This window comes from Pholcus phalangioides, unplaced genomic scaffold (genome assembly GCF_987345545.1).
Source record: "Pholcus phalangioides strain wild (caught in Gottingen) unplaced genomic scaffold, Ppha-v1.0 ptg000001l_1, whole genome shotgun sequence".
NCBI lineage: Eukaryota > Metazoa > Arthropoda > Arachnida > Araneae > Pholcidae > Pholcus > Pholcus phalangioides.
The window spans coordinates 27,372,918-27,392,015 of record NW_028301594.1 but is presented as its reverse complement, the minus strand read 5'-3'; the positions used below and the strand labels follow the sequence as shown (position 1 = coordinate 27,392,015).

General features: G+C 37.8%; 1 protein-coding gene across 1 annotated transcript in view; it reads right to left on the bottom strand.

The window, feature by feature from the left end:
- Positions 1-18: 18 nt before the first annotated feature.
- The window catches only part of LOC149090239 (RNA binding protein fox-1 homolog 1-like), a 158,562-nt gene continuing 139,482 nt past the window's right edge, over positions 19-19,098 (bottom strand). The window contains exons 11-13 of the mRNA XM_089245298.1: positions 15,776-15,879; positions 7,563-7,647; positions 19-1,520 (exon numbers count right to left, since the gene is read on the bottom strand). Coding sequence (XP_089101424.1) covers positions 1,476-1,520; positions 7,563-7,647; positions 15,776-15,879 — 234 coding nt within the window. The 3' untranslated portion in view covers positions 19-1,475. The remainder of the gene's footprint in view (positions 1,521-7,562; positions 7,648-15,775; positions 15,880-19,098) is intronic.

Genomic DNA, 19,098 nt, shown 5'->3' with positions numbered 1-19,098 from the left:
AGATGGTATATGTAAGTGTTTTATATTACATACAAGGTGGTCATAAAATGACTTTTGCGATGTACAAGCCTTTAACGGCCGGAAAAAACGACGAATGTACATGAAATTAGAGATATAGGCGTGTTTCTCAACCCTTTTTCAGCCCATGGCTACCTTTGGACCATATTTTCTTCTCGTGTGTCCCCGCTTGTTAAAACTTAGGTACAGCACAATCACAACTAAAAATTCAACTGCTTAATTAAAAATGAATGCAAGCGTCCCAAAAAAAATGGTAAATACAAATACAACGCCACAACAGGCAAATTGCCCAACGAGGTGGCAGACTTAAGAACACCATGGATCCCCGAACCCTTTTTTTACCCTACCTACTACTGCTACACCATACATGCACCCCGCCCACAACCCCCCCGCGGAACCCCCAACGAATCGGTACATGCGGGAATGTGCGTGCACGTGTAGTGAAACCTGAAGTGAAGTTTTTTTTTGTTTCTCTGTAATGCTTGTTATGTGTAGTGCTGCCATCTGCCAACAGTTTTTCAAACTATGAGTGAAGTGTTATGATTGAATGATTTTTCGTTGTAGGACTGTTGCTCTCTGTGGCGAGACTTTTTAACGGGGAGATCGGCTCGCATTTGCGCTTTGAAGTTGGGAACCACAGAAAACCAACTTCAGCCGACCACCACTGTTGGGTTCGAACCCGGATCCTCGCATCGCGAGTCCGTCACTATAACCACTCGACTACCACAGCGGCTGGGTGGTCGAGCTAAACAATGTGTTGATAGTTTTTCTCTGCTCCGATCACTTAGTGAGTGTTGACATTCGAATTTTTCTCGAAATTTCGTTGCTGCAATCGTAACCGTATGCTCTATTTTGTTTTTTTTTCCTTCATTGTTGAGCCTACTCTGAAATATCTATATCTACTTCACTAAACACCGACTCTGGCCATATTGCTATATTGCAATTCACTGCCGTTAATGAAATGAGTTGGAAATGAAGGCGCTGTCTATCGGTGGTCGTCTCAACTATCGGCAAAATATCTTATCTATATCGCACCTCGGGTTTTAACCCGGGACCATGACAGCAATTTTCACGGTGGTAGACGAGCATCTTACCACCACGCTACTCGTGTGCCAATACCTATATTTGGAATTTCATACGCGTTCGCGAATTTCTGTGGCCAGGTAATGTCTCGTATATCGGCAACGTTATTTTCTGACCATCCTGTATATTGTGTGTGTGTGTGTGTTGTGTGTGTTTTTCTGTCTCCCTCTGTCTCCATTAAATTCTCGTGAAATATCGAATGGTCCCGGCAACATGTCCGGGGTCCATATCAGAGCAAAAACAGAGAAAAAAGCTCGTCAGGTGAAGTACATTCCTGATGGTGTAGATGAGTAGTCGCTGGTGTTGTCGACGTCGCCGTGGTGTTCAGTGGCGTCGACCCAACAACACTTGTCCGTGAGCTCTGCTTTTGTCAGCTAATACGGTGTGAACCTGTTGTAGCCGCTTCGGTAAACGGCAGCCTGTGCGGGAAATAATTCTCAAAATTATTATGTTCACTCTTCTTAACGACACCATTCTCATTCTCGCTCTCGTACACACGCACGCAAGCACAAAAACTTACTCACGGAATTCAAAATCAGACTTAATTAGCTTAAACCATTATATACTAAAACTCTATTATTAAACTTTAAAAAAAAACATTTTATAATAATGTGAATGAAATATGAAAGGACAACAGTTTGAGAAAAAAGTTTTATTAAATTAAAATTTGCCAATTATTAATTAATAAATTATTATTTATTAAAGTTTTTGAAATATTTTCTCAACGTTTATAGCAGCCAGTTCAAAACTCAGAGGTTTAACAATCAAAATTAAAAATTTCTCATTTAATAGAAATTAAAAACAGGCTTCCCAAGAAAGGAACAATTATAAAGCATAGGATTATGAAATTTACTAATTAATTAATGACATTTCTTTTCAATTTAATAGTAAAAACGGTAAAAATTTAAAACTAAAAAGAAAAACAGTCATCGATGAAGAAGTTAATATATTTTTTTTCAACTTTTTTCAGGTAATTAATGTTTCAGCATTATTAAAAAAAAACTTTTATGGGCTATAATCTAGCATATATACGAGATTCCTTCGATAAAAACTTGGAGCAAAATCATAAAACTCAAGAAATATTAGGTGCAGCAAAAAATAATTCATTCTTTTTCAAAGTATCTCCCCACCGATGAGGGTCCCATCGTTCAATCAACTTTTCGCAGCAAGTAGAGAAGGCTTTTTCTGAAAGTTCCCTCAGAATGAATCCCGCACAGCTTAAGTAACTGATAATTAATCGTGACCGGAAAATTCACCGACAACAACTCACCACCAAGCAATTCACCGAATGGGAAATCCATCGCTGGGAAAATTCACCGACAACAGTTCGACATAAAATGAATGCACAAGTGAATGAATGATCGGGCGAGTGAATGAATGAATGAGCTCACTCACTCAATCATTATAGGTAGCACATTCTATCACACACTCTCACTTGGTCCACTCATTCCGTCCACAACTCACCAGGTCGCTCACTCTGCTACACCCTAAATCGCTCATTTTACCATTAACTCACTAGGTCGCTATTTCTATGTCACTCACTCACTAATTATTGTATCATTTACAGACTCACTCACTAATTATTGTATCATTTACAGACTCACTCACTAATTATTGTATCATTTACAGACTCACTCAATAATTATTGTATTGCTTACTGACTCACTCACTCGGTCATTCCTCGCTAACGCACTGGTTCACCGACTCGTGTTGAACTGGTGTCAGTGAATTTTGCGTCGATGAATTATTGGTCGGTGAATTTTTCGTAAACAAGAACTACTTCTCCACCATGGCTTATTCTTCAACGTCGGAAACAGCCAGAAATCACATGGTGCAAGCTCCGGACTGTAAGGGATTTGTATTATGATATTTTAATATTTCATTTAGTTTGCGACAACATATAATCGATAAAGCTTCGTGAACTGGTAGAAACTTCAGTTGTGCTGGATTAACTTGAGTCAGATTCCAGAAAAAGGCTTCTACGCTTTCTTTAAAATGAGTGGATTGAACGATAGAACCATTGCATATCATCTGAGGGAAGATGCCTTGAAAAAGAATAAATTATTTTTTGATCGACCTATATAATAAAAATGTATCATAAAAATCAAGAAATATATATTTTTTTGATTTTTTTATGATTTTACTCCAAGTTCTTATGGAACACATCTTGTATATACTTGTATATTTCGAACGATATTTTCAAAATACAAGAAGAACTTATCAATATCATGTTTCTTTGTGTAAGCATAACATGGCCGTAGACATCGCAGTTGGGGGAAATATCATAATAAACCCTAGCGTCACATCTTTCCAATATAAAATTCAATAATACAAATGTATGTTAAAGAATTCTTTCTAAATTCAAAGAAGTAATTCTGAAATGTTTGGATGCAGTTTAGTTAGTTCGATCCTTATAAAAATAATTTTCAATTTGAATTTCTGAAAGTGCCCCAAGTCTTCAATGTTTTTTAAAAACTTTTATCATCAAATTTAACGTCAAGAAATACTAATCAAGAACGAAGTTTTTACTATATTTGGATAAATATTTTTGTATTTTTTGTGAATATAAATTCAAATAATTGATTTAAGAAAAAAAATCAATAAATCTATGTGATTCTAGATCACCGCTTCATCTGAAATTTACAGTAAAAGATATTTCTTGGAGTTTCGAGACATAACTTAGTTATCTTTACACATCGGGAACACTATCGCATAAGCAAGCGCTTTAAGGCGGTGATTCGGGGCATTCTGGGATGACATTTCCATTTCAATGGAAGTCTTCTATAATATAATTTTACTCGTATTATAACTCTTTGAAAAATATACGTATATATAATTTATTTTATACAAAGTAAGAATAGATAGCCTATTTCAATGAAATATAAAAAATAGATGAAACTTAAATATAAAATTTTAAAAGTCACTCAATCGTTATTAAAAAAATTATATATGTTGTCTTATAGCTAGTTGTTGGATTTATAGGTTGTATATCCAAGATTTTATTATCTAGTCAATTTTGGAATCTGCAAATTTGAACGCATAGCTCGAATTCATTAAATGAGTAATATATGTGAGTAGCATGCAAATCATATATAATTTGCAATTTTATACTATTTATTTCAAGTGATCTCGTCCGCTGATTTTTCAGAAAAAAAATATTATGGTAAACTAAGTAAAAATAGTAGAAATTACTTTTGAAGAAATTTTTTGATAAGTTTCATTTCATGTACGTGTACAAAAATTCAAATGAATACGTACGAATATAATCACATGTGAAACGATATGAACGGTTCGTTATTTCGAATAATTAACAAGCATTCGTTATAATTACAACACACTGTATGCAAACACATACTCTTGTAATTCATGTTAAAATTTTCATCTCGTATCACTCTGAAGAGATGTTTAAAGGGTGAATTTTTTTTGTTTTCCAGAAAATTTCAGAAAAAATTATATTATGATTTCTCAAATATATATTTTTAATTTTCTATGCATATATATGATATAACTCTTGAATAATGTATACATTCATTCAGATTTTACTTGGAGCCTCGTCCAAAAATCTTCATTTAGTAAACTTTTTACATATATGCATATTTTCCGAAACGAAAACAAAACTGTGTACATATCGTTTCACCCGCTAATTCATCTAAATACACACACACGACAATAACATGTACAGATTACACTGCTGCAATGCGAAAATGTTTTCAAGAAACTAACCTTTCATTTTCAACCAGAATTATGGGATCGGTAATTACATTTTTACATTTGTCACAAGTTATACAAACACTATATGTATTAAATAGAAATAGGAAAAAAAAATATGTATAAATATAATTTTTGTAACGTGGCAAATACGTGTAATATTCACTATACATGAGCAGTATTTATCTTTTTCCTTTGAAAACTGTATGACGAATCGAATCATCACAACCAACAATCTTCCAAAATGCACAAATGCAATAGATTCTCTTTTTTTGTTGAAAATAGCATGCACATTGTTTTCTGCCAATGTGCCCAATATGTTTATTATTTATATTTATGTATATATATATGTATATGCAAAATTCATAACCACATCTACACAAACATTTTTGCATGCATAGTGTAAACTTGCACAAAGTGCAGCATATATATGTATGTATGTATTTGGTGACTTTTTCCTTAAATTTACATGTATAATATTTACACGAACATCTTTCGAGTCGTATTTTTAAATGTTTTAGAGTCGAGTTGTTTTCGTACTTGCGAGGAGATTAAGAATTAATATATTTTTCATGTGAATTCTTTAATTATACATACATATCGATGCTTCGAGACAAAAAATAAAAAAAGTTCTTTAGCATGCAGTTTACAATAATAGCTCAAAAATATGTACTATATATATTGCGGTGTGCTCGTCATTTGCGAATTCTTCTGCAGTGGGGCTGTATTAATGTTACGCGTAACCGCTCCATAACATCATAGAGATAATGAACGGTAGTTAATTAAACAATACAGGGTGGTTCGAATTATATTTGTTCAGAGGACTACCTTTGCAACCGTTGGCATTGAATGAAATGTACTTCCAATCATAAAAAGTTTTCGAATGACATGCAGTTTCTTAACCCTCTGTGATTCACTCCCACAAAAACATACCTAGAATTTTTTTTCATGTTTTTGCAAAAACGGATGCAAAAGGATGCTGTTTTAGCATATTTTTAATAGAAAAAATACTTCAAGACAGTCTTTTAATTCGTTACAGTGGATTTTTTGATTAGGTAATATTGTTAAGTTAGGTCGAAAAAAGGGCTACTTGTCCTACTTTCAATGTTATCTATAAACAGATGAAATCTTCCTTAGCAAAGTTGAATATTTTCACCCTGAATTTCATTTCTAGTTCCCTCAATTTGGCGCGATTTTATAAATATCTGAACACGTGAAAATCCAGCAACTCTCTTAAATTAAAACCGAAAAAGAATTTACACTTAAAAAAAGTATTGCACTTATATAGTCGTATTTTGCATCGAAGATTAAAAGATGCACTTTCTAAAACTGTGAAAAAGAAACTGGTATGATAAGATTTTTTTGCCCATGTGTATTTAAATATACACGGGACCATACAAGGTTAAAATACATTTTTGAGGGGTCGTTTCGCTTTCAATCAGTGCTACCCCTAAAAGCCATTTGCATAAAATGTAACATCTTTTAAATTCAATATTTATCGAGATACCGAAGATGAAAAATTGCTATATTTTAGTGACATATCATTGTGTTGGTTAGTTTTCATTAACTTGAAACTTTCCGCTTTTAGGGCACAAACGGAATGATTGGTAGTTGGTAATTTTGGTGAATGATTAAATGATTGGTAGAATGAATGGTTGTGTATTTCAAAGACAAATGATTTCCATCGCTTACTGCGCCAGATACATTTGCTTACTGTGTTATTTCTCACTCCTGTACAGAGTTATATAAAAGAAGTAATTATTCAACCTTTGAGGACCAAGAAGTGTAATAAAAAAATAAATAAAATGTGTTCTAATTGTTTCTTAAAAGAAGATGGCCAATGCAATAAATGTTGGTTTCATGACCGGTCACCAGAGAAATGAAAATGAAAAAGTAGAGGCTTTGATTTTTTTTCAAAATGACTAAAATCTGTATTTATTTTTTTTTGCCGCAGTGGCAGTTGCATTTTTTATAGAATTTTTTACACCTGGAAACTAATTTATGTTTTCTCAATTAGTGAACCACACCCACAATCATTACCGATAAATATGGAATTTTTCGAAAACGACTTTTTTCAGAGCAGTACTTCAGCATGCGAAGGCAACGAAATAAGTTAATTTGCTGATTTTTTTATGTATACGACCCCCTGACAGAAAAAATCCCGACAATAGAAGAAACTACATATCATTTATAAAATTTTGTAATCGGAAGTATATACTTCTAATTCCAACGCTTACAAAGATAGTCTTGTGAACAAAAAAAGAATCAGTCTTTATATTATTGGCAATGAATCCACGGCTCTGTGAGGCGCATCTAAAAGAGTTATATATAAATTAAATTGTGCTCACGAAGTCATCGCTAACTTTTATTCACTATGGTTTCATGTACATAAGATTTTGATATAATTTTTATAATTGTTATTTTTTTGATTTAGAATAAAATTACTTAATTTCTTATTACTTTTAAAGTGCTATATTTCGCATCTATTTTGGTACAAAATAAAAAGTATTAATTACAGTGACTTGTATATTTATTTTTAATTGTTTATCGAGTTTATTTATTATTTACTGTTGTAATTTCGTTTCATGTGCTTCCGAACGTCTAAACCCACTGCAGGAGAAAAAAAGCGAAATTTAAATAAAAGCTCAAATCTTGCACTACAATCTATAGGTTGTTTTTTTGCATATAAATTGACCTTTATATGTCCTTTATTTATTTATCTTTTTTATTTTTTTGTCGTTGGTGGGACTTACCCCATATCCAGCAACGGGGCCTATGCTATGGCCAAGATAAGGGTCAGCATATTCACGCCCATAGCTGTAATACAATGATGGAGATCTGGGAATGAGAAACAAGGAACAACAATATAGATGCTGCAACATGCATATTAACATGCTTCTCGAATTTTTTTACTCTCATGTGAAAACATCATGAATGAAACTGTGAATGAAGTATGTTGTGAGTGGAGGGTGTGCAGCACAGAGCTTATGAACTACATGCAGATGGAATCATGGAAGTCGATAGGCGTTGATGTGTTCGCTACTTGATACGGACAATTGAGAGTTAGCTTTGTTTATTGTATCGTGGAATAATTAATGGTGCTTATAAATGAGGAATTATGAAATTATTAAAGTGTTGGAAGATACAAAATCTCCTCTCAGAAAAAATCGTTCGGATCCAGAATGACGATGCACAATCACTCTTATGAATCAGTTAAAAAGACTGGAAAATATGAGATTTGTCGTTCGTCTGCGCTTGATGTGAGCCGTGCGTGCATGTTCGAGCCAGATTGTAGAAGTTGGAAAGAAGCCAATGACTTATCGGAAACGTGTAGAGAGAAAGGTTTCGTGCTTGAGAAGCGTTGTCACATGACGACATGCATGGTTAAACTATTCGGCATGGCACACTGGACAAAGTTGGTAGCCATTTCCGTGAGGAAAATAAAGAATCAATCGATGGTCCGTTTGGTTTCATAAACGTCACGTGGAGAGATGGATAAAAAAAACCAATCGTATAACGAGACATTAAATGAAAGACTTGCAACAAAATTAGCCTTAGTCAAAATCTGGAATTCGGACGTGTGAGCAGAAAATCAACGTATCAAACATCATTTTCTGATAAAGCCCGGAATCTGCATTCATTTTCCAGAAACCAATATGCAGTCCTCGGAATAATACATGAAGATTAAAGGGCGCAAAACTCAGTGCAATTGTAAACAACGAGTCGATTACAGTAGGGGCGCCGCACCCACGATTCAAAAAATGACACGCATCCGCATTGTCCAAACATTTAATTCATAAGTTGTGGCGTAAAATTTCTCAAATCCTACCTGGATTTTCGAGTAAAGCTGAATTAATTCTTTGAGAGAAAATCAGTGCAAATATACAGCATTTGTTTTGATCGGGTGGAGCAATCGCCTTTTTGATTTATAATGTTTGCAATTTATTTTATTATGTTTTTTTAAAATATATTACATTTAATGGACAGAATGTCTCACAAATTCGGGAATAGTTTAAAAACTCATAAAATCCTGATGAACTGGTATATTTGAATGACGTATGTGAGAAGGTTATTCTCATAAAGGAGGGGGTATTGTTTTTTTGCACAAAAGAAAATTTGTTTCCTTTTTTGTCGATCGAGAGTTGCATGAAAGCAAATCAGGAGTGATTACACCTGAACCGTTCTTGAATCGCTTCTGTGTCCGAAGCCTGGGCCGGTGATTCGAGGGTAAAAACGACCCACTCCACCAACAGTGTTTTATCCACCAATATCATAATGACAACCTTATGTACGCGGTAGTAACTGAAAAATTCAGAAATGACCGGTTAATCGTACATCCTGCATTTTATAGGACTGTGATTTCCATATTTAAAGGTAAATCACAGTCCTATTCGTACAGCGTCTTCTACACTGGTGAAATGAATTAAGAGAATTTGCATATTTTATCGAATTTCATGAAAAGAACTGAACTGAATGTACAACCACTGGTTCTAGACAAAAATGCAAATCAAATACGTAAGCGTACACGTGTGTGTGGGCGGAGCCAGTAGAGAAACAGGCTTTATAAGCCCGCGTAAGTTAAGACGCATTTCGTTCGCTAGCACACCTCGGCGAATTTCTTGGTGTTATTTTGCAGCAATCGGTTAATTTCAAATTGTAACAGTAAGAATGAGTAACCACTAACGTTTAGATGATGGAATGAGGTGGCGAATTGTGGGGAGGCCAATCTCAATTCCAGATTTGTAGAGAGTTCAATTTAACGCCCAGCGTCGTGTGTAACCTATGGAAACAGTTCCAGGATACCGGATCCATCGAGAGAAAGCCTGGGCAAGGTCGTCCAAGAGCCACGACGGCCAGAGAAGATCGCCATTTGTCGATTATAGCGAGGCGTAACAGGAGTGCTACAGCTTCTCAGCTCTCTCGTGACTTGTATGCAGCCACAGGAACCCGTGTATCAAAGGTGTATGGTTTTAGAATGGGAAGATCGGCGGACGAAGCACTCTGTGACGTTGTCGACAACATCAAGGAAGCCAGGACACAAGGAAAGCACGTGGCGCTGGTGTCCATCGACATCAAGGGCGCATTCGATGCACTTCGGTACACCAACTTGAGAAAGATCTTTGCCCAGATTCCCGCACCACAGGATCTAACACAGACTTTGATGCATCTCCTGAAAGACAGGAAAGTGGGCATGGAGCTGGGAGGTGAGCTCGTGGAACATGACCAAACGAGAGGTAGTCCGCAGGGCTCGTGCCCCCTTATGTCACGGTCGACGGCCTACTTAAACAGTCCTGGGAAGAGGGAGTACGAGTCCAGGCCTTTGCGGACGACATACTCATAGTCATGGCCACAGAGAAATGGAAAGAGATGGAAGGAAAGGCCACCAGGACTCTGGATCAGATGGCCAATTGGCTACACAACAACGATCTGGAGCCGGCAATCGAAAAAAGTTCTTACCTGTGGTACAGTTCAAGAATCAAGAGACCCAAGATAAGGATGAAGGGAACCAGGATCCCATGGAAGAAGACGCTGAAATATCTTGGGGTAACTCTGGACAAAGACCTGGACTGGATATCACACGTAAAAACCCAGGGAGCCAAGGCGAACGCTAACCTTCAAACATTGGCGAGCATGGCAGGCCCAAGATGGGGACTAACGCAGAAGCTCAGAAGGATATTGTACGACCAGGTGGCTATCAAGATAATAACATACGGAGCTGCTTGGACCCATCTGGTACCAGGACCCATCAGAGAAGCTTAAGAGGCAGCTGGACAGCCTGCAGGGAGGTTTCCTGCACCTTCTCACAAGAGCCTACCACAAGACGTCAAAAGCAGCCATGCAGGCCATCGCAGGAGTTCCCCCACTGAGTCTTCAGACGGAGTATGTCGCCAAAGCAGCCATGGTGACAAGACTCAAGAGGAACATTAGTCTGGGGGAGGCCCAATATCAGTGGAGTGAGCTAGAGCAGAGAAGGATAGGCTGGGATATGCACCCCGCCACCGACATCCAGGAGAGCCAGATCATCACCCTGGAAGAAACGGGCCCTATCTCATACGAAGGAACCACCATATTCACAGACGGTTCTAAAATCCAGGATGGAACGGGTGCTGCCTTCGTGAGATACGAGGATGACGTAATAACCCAGAAGTGGAAGCAGAGGATATTGACAGGGTGCACGATTTTCCAGGCGGAGCTCTTCGCTCTAAGAGAAGCGGTAAGCAGCTTGGAAAACACAACGACCCAGTCCAAAGTATACACAGACAGCCGATCCAGCCTGGAAGCCATAAGAGACCCCCTCACGAGACACGAGGACGCCAGAACCGTCCGCAGGGCTCTATTAAAAAATCCAAACATCCAATTGAACTGGGTTCGTGGCCATGTCGGAGAAAAAGGGAACGAGGAGGCGGACAGATTGGCCAAGGCAACAACCTTGAGCCGTACGATCCTCCTGGAAAAGAAGATTCCAGCAGCGACTGCAAAAAGGATAATAAAGATTCACATCCTTGGAGAGTGGCAGAAATTCTGGGACCACCCCGCCACACATGGGAAGTTAATCCATAGGGTCCTGCCCAAAATACAGTGGAGAGAGAGATCTTGGAGCAGAGAGAAGACGATATTCTTCTCGGGCCACGGGCCGTTCCCCACCCACTTCCTCCGCTTCGGGATCTCAAACAATGACAAGTGCCTGTGTGGAGGAGTCGGAAGCCCATTGCATTACGCAACAGAGTGCGAAAAGACCTCAGATTTCCACCTGGTTAAGCCGCTCCCTCAGTTGGAGCATGAATGGTTCAAAAGGATGGAGAGAGATGGAAAAGCAATGGAAACCATCAAGGACCTGGTTAAATTCCTAGAGGCCAACCAGGAACATCTCCACACAAAGAGGGATGAGACCATCCAGACTCCACATGAAACGCAACAACTGAGGAGGAGCGAAAGACTGAGAGCAAGGGCAGAAGCCGAAGATAGCGTCGATAGGGTACTCTCCCAGGAAATAGAAGAATTAGAAGACGAAGAATACGACACAGAGGGGAGCAATCGGAGAGAGAAGAAGTGGTCGAAATATGGGAAGACTCTGACTCTGACTTCAAATAGAATGATCCAGTGAAAGAGTAATCAAGAAACAAAGTCCCAATGATCAGTGTTTAAACTGTGAAGCACCCAACCAAAAGCTGAGGAGCTTTTGAATAATCGAACAACCCCCTTCCCTCATGCTGAAGGACCTGGCACCTGGTTGGACCAATGTGACACGAAGGGCTCACACTAGCCAACAAGCCAACGAGGGAAGACATGGGTCCAGGACCTGGCGCTTGGCCACAGAGAGGAACAGGGGGCTCGGGCTCAATAAAGCTGGAAAGGACATCAGAACAGCTCATCGGAATAAATTGTATAATAGAAATATTTAAATCTGTATATACATTTTTTTTATGTGTTTTTATATTCAATGTTCATGTATTTTATATTTTATATGCATAATAAAGCACCCGACATCGCCCAGCCCCTCATCCGGGCAATGGCTAAAATTGACAATGGTCGATAGAGCCTGGGCGGTGCACGGAATGAAATGAAATGAAATGTATCAAGGGTGACTGTTTCCAAAAGACTTCATGAGAGAGGGTTGTTTGCAAGAAGACCTGCTGTTTGCGTCCCGCTCACTTCTACGGACAGGAGAATCCGTTTATCATGGTGCAGAGAGCATAGAGATTGGAGTATGGATCAATGGGCGACCGTTCTCTTCACTCATGAGTCCCGGTTCAGCCTAAGCACCGATTCTCGCCGTACGTTCATATGGAGAGAACCAGGGACCTGCTACCTGCCCTCCAATGTCCGCGAAATCGACCATTATGGCGGAGGAGGTTTAATGGTCTGGGTAGGCATCATGTTGGATGACCGCACACCTCGCCATGTCTTTGAAAGAGGCACTGTGACTGGTGTGAGGTATAGGGATGAGGTCTTGGAGCCCTATGTTCGCCTTTTCAGGAATGCAGTTGGCCCTGAGTTCATTTTAATGGACGATAACGCGAGGCCACATAGAGCTCTTCTGCTCGACGATTTTCTAGAGTGAGGAAATTCGCCGGATGGATTGGCCAGCCAGATCTCCAGACCTTAACCCTATAGAGCATGTCTGGGACGCTCTGGGGAGGGCAATTGCAACTCGCAACCCCCCTCCGGGAACCATCCAGGGAATGAAAACAGTGTTGCTGAACGAGTGGGACCAATTGCCACAGGAAATAATAAACTGCCTTATTTCAAGTATGAAATCACGCTGCGAGACCTGTATATCTGTAAGAGGGGACCATACCCCCTATTAACCCATCTATTCACCCATTTTTTTGTTTATTCTGCAACCGCTGTTTCATACCTTCTGACTCCAACGAGTGTTACGCACGATCATGCGTGTGTATTACAATTATTGAATGATTATTGGTTTTGTATTGTATCAATGTATGTACATATCAAATTTCATTAAAATCGGTGCAGTAGTTCTAGAGATAATCGACTAAGTCTGCAAAGTCTCTTAATTTCTTACACCAGTGTATATAGGCGGAAATTCAAAGTAATTTTTTCCTGCATTAAAATATTCTTATTCGTTTGGGAATAAATTTTTCACATACTGCAATCTTATAATACATATACTTACATTTCTTTAATTTATTGCAAATTTTTGAACTATTTACGAAATTATGGGATACCCTGTATAAAAAATATTAAAATATATTTGATATCATACATTTGTTTGTTAATCAATTTGATATGACTGCAAGTCTGATTACAATTAATCTCTACTATCCACAGCGGAACATATTTTCCACTGATGCGGCGGCCCTACTAACACGTACTCAAATGATCACTAACACTGAAAACTATGCATTAGATGCCGCTTGAAAATGATGGCTATATTATACTTTCATTCATAAATTGATCTCCAAAATTGACTTGCCCTTCTAGATTCCGACCAATAAGCAATAGTAACAGAGTTTTGGTGCAAAAAAGAACAAAGTGTAAGCTGCAATCTCCTCGACTTCCATGCCACAATTTCATTGGATGTGGAGTGAATTATATTATTTTCTATTGAAACATTTCTCTACATACTGTCACTACACACGAAGACGACATCTTAACAAAAGATATACATATATACCTGTACATCGATGAATCAAAAGGTGGGCGATAGGTGTTCGTGAGATCCCATGGAAACTGGAGGTTGATTGATAATAGCAGGATGGTCGCGACAAAAAGCCTCGTACATGCAAGGTGTTTGTAATTGCGGTTTACATGTTTCGAGCCGTTTATAGCATTAACTATCACTACTTAACTGTACAATGTACCACGTACACATTCCCCCCGAGGAATTCATAACGAATCGGCATATGCTGGAATGTGTTGTGTGTGTATGCGTGTCCTTAACGTATTTATGTTGTTGTCAGGGTTGTGCTTGTTTCTTGATCTTGTTTGTGCAGCCATCTTACTTCCGTATTTGGAATGGAGATGGTTAAATGCTTGAGTTTTTATTTTATGTTAGTGTGATGTTGAAGGTGCCCTCATTTTCATATGGGATACTGGTTCGCATTCACGCCTCAGAGTTACAAACCGCAGAAAACCAAGTTTAACCAATCACTACTGCGCCGCCAATGGAGTTCGAACCCTCGAATTCTCAAGATGAGAGTCCAGAACGATGCCCACACTACCTCACAACGGCGGAAGCATTAATGTCTGTTAGATATCTAGGAAACTTTCGGAACGTTTTAACGATAGAACCGAGAAGAAAAAAAAACTCACTCTAGTTCAGAAATTCATCACTAGAGGGTGATTCTCATGCAAACTGTATTGCATATGCTAATTTTTGGTGAACATGTGACCCAACGTCTAAAACTTAATGGTAGGATGTCGAAACATCTCCAGCAGAACTATTTCCGTTCTTATTTCTTCACTAAAGAGCATGACGTTAAATTTACAAGAACGTGCTTTGCTGTTGAAACAATTTAACGAATAAGGGGATTTCTCACCAAAATCTGTGCATAGATTTTCGGTCTTCAAAGACGCTTCCAAAATTCCCCATGTCCTTACATCAAGACGTCCCTTGAATTTCATTATTGCCTGATGGGTAGTTAAGGCTTTAGACAGCTCAGAACACGCCAACTTCAATTATAGACACCTTGTATTGTGGTGAATTTTAACCAGTGAAAGGCCAACGATCATAGCTTTGGGATGACATGGATAGTTGGACTGAATCATGTGAGGAACATGGAAAGCACCACAGTTAAGAAAAGCTTTGGATTTGGAAAAGCACGGATCGTTGAAAAATTTCTAAATTCTTTCCATCAAGAAATTTGAGTTCAAAACGAAAAGTTTTTTTTATGTTCGGAAGCATTGAAAGTCACATACTATTTCGTTCAACATAATTATAATAATATTTCGAAGACAGTACTAATGCTATAATGACAGTAATAATACACGGATACACATCAATCATCATATGAAAAGTTTATTGAAAACTAGCAAAGTCACATGCGAAATCATCATCATTATAGTATATCATTACGGTATTTCAAAAGTGAGACTATATTTTTGAATGATTTTTATTCGCTCTGGAGCATGCAAAATATTTGTCCATGATGCACAAATTCACAATATACAAGCAAAATGCATCTCGTACATTATTTATTTTAAAAAAAAAGAGCACAGTCGAATCATGCATTGAGATATAAAAGAGAAGTAATATGTTTGAGAAAATAGTGACTATACAAGATACTTTGGCATGCACGTGATCTAAAAGAGATAAAATAGAGTGTAAAATAAACGTACGAGGAAAATGCGCTTTATAAAAAAATCTTGACAATATTTCGCTTGCAAGAAAAAAAATCAGTGTAATTTTTTTTCCTCAAAAAAGAATCAAGACATACGCAAGCATGAGCTTTTTCCTCTCTCGTGAAATCATTGAATTATTGTGACGGAAAACGTAACTTACCCCGCCACTGCAGCGTACGACGCGACAGGTTGAGCAGCTGCTGCCGCAGCGGCGTAACTCCTCGCTGCGGCCGCCGTATACGCTGCGCTTGCGGCGTACGACGCCTGAAAACATGCAACATTACATCATTATATTATTAAAATGGTCCTATACAGGTTATAGACCGAAATTGACTAGACTTTTATTAATGAATAAAAATACAGGGTTAGGTTTGCATCAAAATTCATGTGATGGATTCAGATTTTATTTGGCAAGAAAAAGTTAAAAATTTCTCCTATAGGCTCTATCATCCTATTTTTCGGTAACATTTTAATCTGCACATCAGTGTGAAAATGTCTTGAAGCTAACACAGCTGATTCCTGCGTTCAGGAAGAACAAAAAATATTCCTTATCCACAAAACTCATTTTAAGAACTGCTAAAATCCACGAAAACAATTTCTCTTAGTAATATTTGATATTTCTCCCAGTCAGTAACCTTGTGGCGCATTATTTCTTTAGGAACGAGCGAGTTTATTTAAAAGATGACTATTGTGGGTTATGATCTGAATTAAGGCTAGAATTCGGTATAATATTTCAGTGAAATGTTATACCAAAAATCTCTGGAAATTCCAAAATCAAATACATCAGGTTTCTACGCATCGTGGATTTCTAGGGTATTACGCGTATGTTGGTACTGGTTAATAGTGAGTTTCCAGATTATTATTTCTAGGCAAGTTGGCAACATCTGTTCCTGCGAGTTGTCATCCTACGCTAATTCTTGGTGTTAGTCTCCTGCAACCAAACTAGGGTCAGTGGTATTAAAGAGCTGTCGTAAAAATTTTACTTCAATTTTGCTGCGAGGAGGTTCATATAAGGTGCATGCAGTGTAATGTTATTTTTTTCGTTTATAAAGGCCTTGATAGCAGTTGCTTCAAACTGGAAAGAAAAGAAAGGCAGATTTGCTTCTACACACACTGTAGACAGTCTTTCTGATACAGTTAGCTGTATCTGCGTAATTTGAAGTTGACACTCGGATTAAATCTTTAAGCGGCACAGCAGAAATCACTAAACGTCACTCAAAAGACCATATGTTTTTTATTGAATAGGTTTCCTTCCGATTTTCAGCAGGTGCTAAGAAGGGGGGTGCAGTGGAAAAAGTGTTTCGTTGAGAAATCAACTTCCCCAAGCCTTGCCGATGCAGAAATAAGAGGTCTTCAAGGAGTCGACGTCGAGTTTTTTGTTTGTGTTAAGTTCTCCGTGAGTGGAATTTCGAACTACGTTTTCAAACTCATCAAGATAAAAAAATTTGGAAAAAACTACGCCATGATGCGTATTTTAGTGCTCACTTTTCTTCTATCAATTAGGCAATTTCTTATCAATTTTTAACGCATATTATTTTGTTATTAATATAGTTTGATATATTATTATTATATTATATATAGTTTGATATTTCAAGTTTTTGCGATTTGTATAATTATGTAAATGTCCATTAAGGCACAGAAATCACCATACGGTATAAAAATGGTGTTTCCCCAATATTTTAAAAATAAATAAATATTCAACGGCACGCGTCACTAGTTGAAAGTCGATGATGACGAGCGTATAGCAAGAAGAAAATTGTCATTAGCATAGTGATTAGTGCGGAGATTATGGATAAAAGTGACGAAGAAAACATATCTGGCGCATGGTTTTTCGTAGAGAAATCTCCAAATAATTTGCAAGAAATCAATAGATGGAGTTTGCACGAGTGAATTAAGATCAGACGGGAAAAAATTATCAGTCATCGATTTCACTTAATTAATGAGACAATTAAGCAAATGAAGTGTATCGCGGGCTCCTCACAGCAAATGTTGGCTGCTGCATATGATTCTTAGTTTGATGGCGCAAAAATGGTTAAATTGATGGGGAGAAAAAGACCTGTTTCAAACATATTATAAGACGTAAATGCGTGAAAATTGAGAGATCGGTAGTATCAGCGAAAATGTTCACTGATGGTTCTAATTACCAACTTGAAGCATACGCCACTGAGTATAGAAATTTTGCATAACTTGCAATCGTAGAAACCGAGTTGATATCCATTAATAAGAAACCTAGCATAATAATTATAACTGAAGTTCCCATTCCACACACAACATTCCTTCAAAAAGAACTCTGGCCAGAGTTTTACGAAAACTCGTACGAATATTTGTGAATAAATTTGAATTTTGTTTTGGTAAAGGGAAAATGCCGTTCTGAAATTAGTTAGTAGAGTCAAGATTGGATCTGTGTGGAATTTTTTCGAAACATTTTTATTGACCAGAGAGAGACCAACCGTAGCGAAATTCGCACTCGGCATTGGACCGAGATACATGTAAATCTATCTATATACAGGGTTGGCAAAAAGTCCGTAGAAAGTTCATAAATTCATAAAAACCGGAAAAATAACCTAAATGAAAAACGTTTTGCAGGGTTAGCATCGCTAGGTCACGGAAATTTTTTTGACAGGAAAAAAAAGTAACTCAAAAACAGTCGATAGGAGGCTGGTGCTGACGTACACAAGTCAAAGAAAAGGTACGCAAATAACGAACAGTATGTCTCCAAATCATTTAGTACAGCAGTATGTGTTCCACATGACCACCACCACACACACCGGTGATAACACATTATCACACATTATACAATACACATTATATACATTATTTGTTATCCCCTGTTGTTGCGGTCATGTGGAGCACACACTGCTGTAGTAAACGATTTGGAGGCATTCTGCTCGTTATTTGTTTACCTTTCCTTTGACTTGTGTACGTCAGCTCCTCCTATCGGCTGTTTTTGAGCTTTTGTTTTGCTGTCTTAAAAAAATTCCCGTAACCTAGTGATGCTTACCCTGGAAACCGTTTTTATTTCGGTTATTTTTCCGGTCTTTTTGCACACCCTGTATATATAATAATATGACCTGACTGATTCATCATCGCCGAGCCGATACGGCTGAAGCTATATTTATGGAATTTGGTCAGTAGTTATATTTCGTGACGTAAAGACTCACTAGGAAGGGGTTTTCCGAAATTCGACCCCTGAGTTTTTCATAAAAGAGTTCAAAGGTTATACAGAGAAATCATGCCGAGCCGAAACCGCTGGAGCAATATTTATGAAATTTATTGAATAGTTTTATTTTAGAATGTGAAAACTGACTAACGAGGGATTTTTCAGAATTCATACTGTAGGGGGGGGGTTCAAATGTTATATAATGTATGAGGCAATGATCGCCAAGCCCGAACCACTGGAAGCTATAAATAAGAAATTCGGACAGTATTATATTTTATAATATAGAGACCCGCCAAGACGGGATTTTTGAAATTGCAACACCT